Source organism: Habropoda laboriosa, unplaced genomic scaffold (genome assembly GCF_001263275.1).
Source record: "Habropoda laboriosa isolate 0110345459 unplaced genomic scaffold, ASM126327v1 scaffold65, whole genome shotgun sequence".
Taxonomy (NCBI): Eukaryota; Metazoa; Arthropoda; class Insecta; order Hymenoptera; family Apidae; genus Habropoda; species Habropoda laboriosa.
The window spans coordinates 3,842,706-3,844,571 of record NW_017100254.1 but is presented as its reverse complement, the minus strand read 5'-3'; the positions used below and the strand labels follow the sequence as shown (position 1 = coordinate 3,844,571).

Below are 1,866 nucleotides of genomic sequence, written 5' to 3'. Positions count from 1 at the left end.
TCGTGCCAGTGCGCTCTCCTCACGATTCAAGCGACAATGTAAAAAAAGAAAAAACCGAAAAAAAAAAAGAACTATTTACGAGTGAATGGCAAATAAAGTATACAGTAACGGATGAGTTTGTTTAATAGCCTAGTACCTGGTAATTACTCTGTCTGAACTGGTTCTCGTTTGATTGCCGAATAAATTATTGAGACGGCGGTAATCTATTCGCGAAGCAAGCGAAGAAAAAGAAAAAGAACGTTAATTGATCTAACATCGTTTCTCCTTTTCCTGTACATTTGTCGTTTTATAAATAGAAAATCTCGTAAGAGAAATGTAAACGTGAGTGTAAAGTATATACAACGTACATATAGATGCATGTTCAATTGTATTATGTAATCGCTGCTGCACTAAGTTTTGTTATATACTTTTTATTTAAACTTGGAACTTGCTCGAAAGGAGTGGAAAATAAAAACAATCAGACGTTTTGTTAACACTTTTAGTTTTTGTATTTGTAATAACATAACAATTTTCGTGTTCCGAGATTGGGAACGGTATAAGAAAAAAGAAATGATACGGCTAAAACAATTGATGCGTAAACAGCAAATATGTATATATATATAAAATATATATATATACATATATGTGTCTGTAGGAATACGATGCTTGTAAATATAAAAGCAACAAGTACGGGCTTTAACAATAATATGGAATACCGACGACGTGTGAGAACAGAGGTGCACTGAATAATACGAATGTTAGGAAAATATCGTTATTACATCTGGTGCGAAATATTTAACACTCACTTTTCAGTGCATCCCACGAGAGAAAAAAAAAAAAAAAAAAAAAAACGTTCCGTGAAAGCCGTGAAACAACGATAAATATATTACTCTTCGCTCGAGAGTCAACCGTAATTCGACTCGAGAAGCTTTCACGAAACATTTTCCTCCGCGCTTTGTCTCCTCCTCCGTGCTTTTTAATACACCTTTGTGTGCACCGTCAAGAATTGTACAACTTTCGATTTACAACTCTCACCGGACAAAACTAACGTCGAGAAAACAATTGATTTTCGTTTAGACGGATATATAACAGAGTTGTTGTTGTTGTGGTAACAGAGTTCTTATTTTCGTGATTTAAAAGAAAAAGCAGGTAACAACGAATTCCTATGTTCAGATAAATATATAGTTTATGCGCCGGTGGTATCCTTAGAGACTAGGAACATCTCTACGAGTTTGATCAAGTTCTCGATCCCCTCTAAATAATTTCGATCCAACGTGCTATGATCCTCTGCCGGGAAGACGTGCGTAAAGTCGATCATGTTAATTCTAACCCAGTTCTGCTTCTCTTCCGAGGAACTAGTTAGCTCGTTCACCAGATCGTCGTAATCTTCTTTCATACGAACGATGTCGTCGTCGAAATTGCTCGCGCAAGAATTCGTGCGACAGGGACGATCCGCTTGAAAATCCGGACTGCACGATTCACTTCTGTTCACGATCCTTTCCTTTTTCGACCAGTCGTACTCGCTGCTCAGGCTGATGCTCCTCTTAATGAAATGTACCCTTTCTGTCGTCCTGTTTCTGCTTGTGTCGACGTTGTTACTTGTCGCGTCGAACACGTTCGATGTGGTCGTGCGATGACTGTTCGTCGTGGAAAATGATTTACTATCTACGTTACCATCGGATGATCTATTCACGCCTTTCTCATTCAAGCGAAGATAATGCCGCAATCTTTTCGCGTCGTATGCCACCAACAGAGAACTAGAATAAAAGCGGAACAACCGCTGGGTACGAAAGAATAGTAAGATCTTCCACAAGAAAGAGAGAAGCTTCACGATCAATTGACGACAGGGCGGTCTTTCTGGACTTATATTCAGGAAGATTTTCAGCG

The 1,866-nt window shown here is 38.5% G+C and overlaps 1 protein-coding gene across 1 annotated transcript in view; it reads right to left on the bottom strand.

Annotated features, from left to right (window-relative positions):
• Positions 1-930: 930 nt before the first annotated feature.
• LOC108572402 (inositol polyphosphate multikinase) overlaps positions 931-1,866 on the bottom strand; it is a 3,414-nt gene continuing 2,478 nt past the window's right edge. The window contains exon 5 of the mRNA XM_017934637.1: positions 931-1,866. Coding sequence (XP_017790126.1) covers positions 1,166-1,866 — 701 coding nt within the window. The 3' untranslated portion in view covers positions 931-1,165.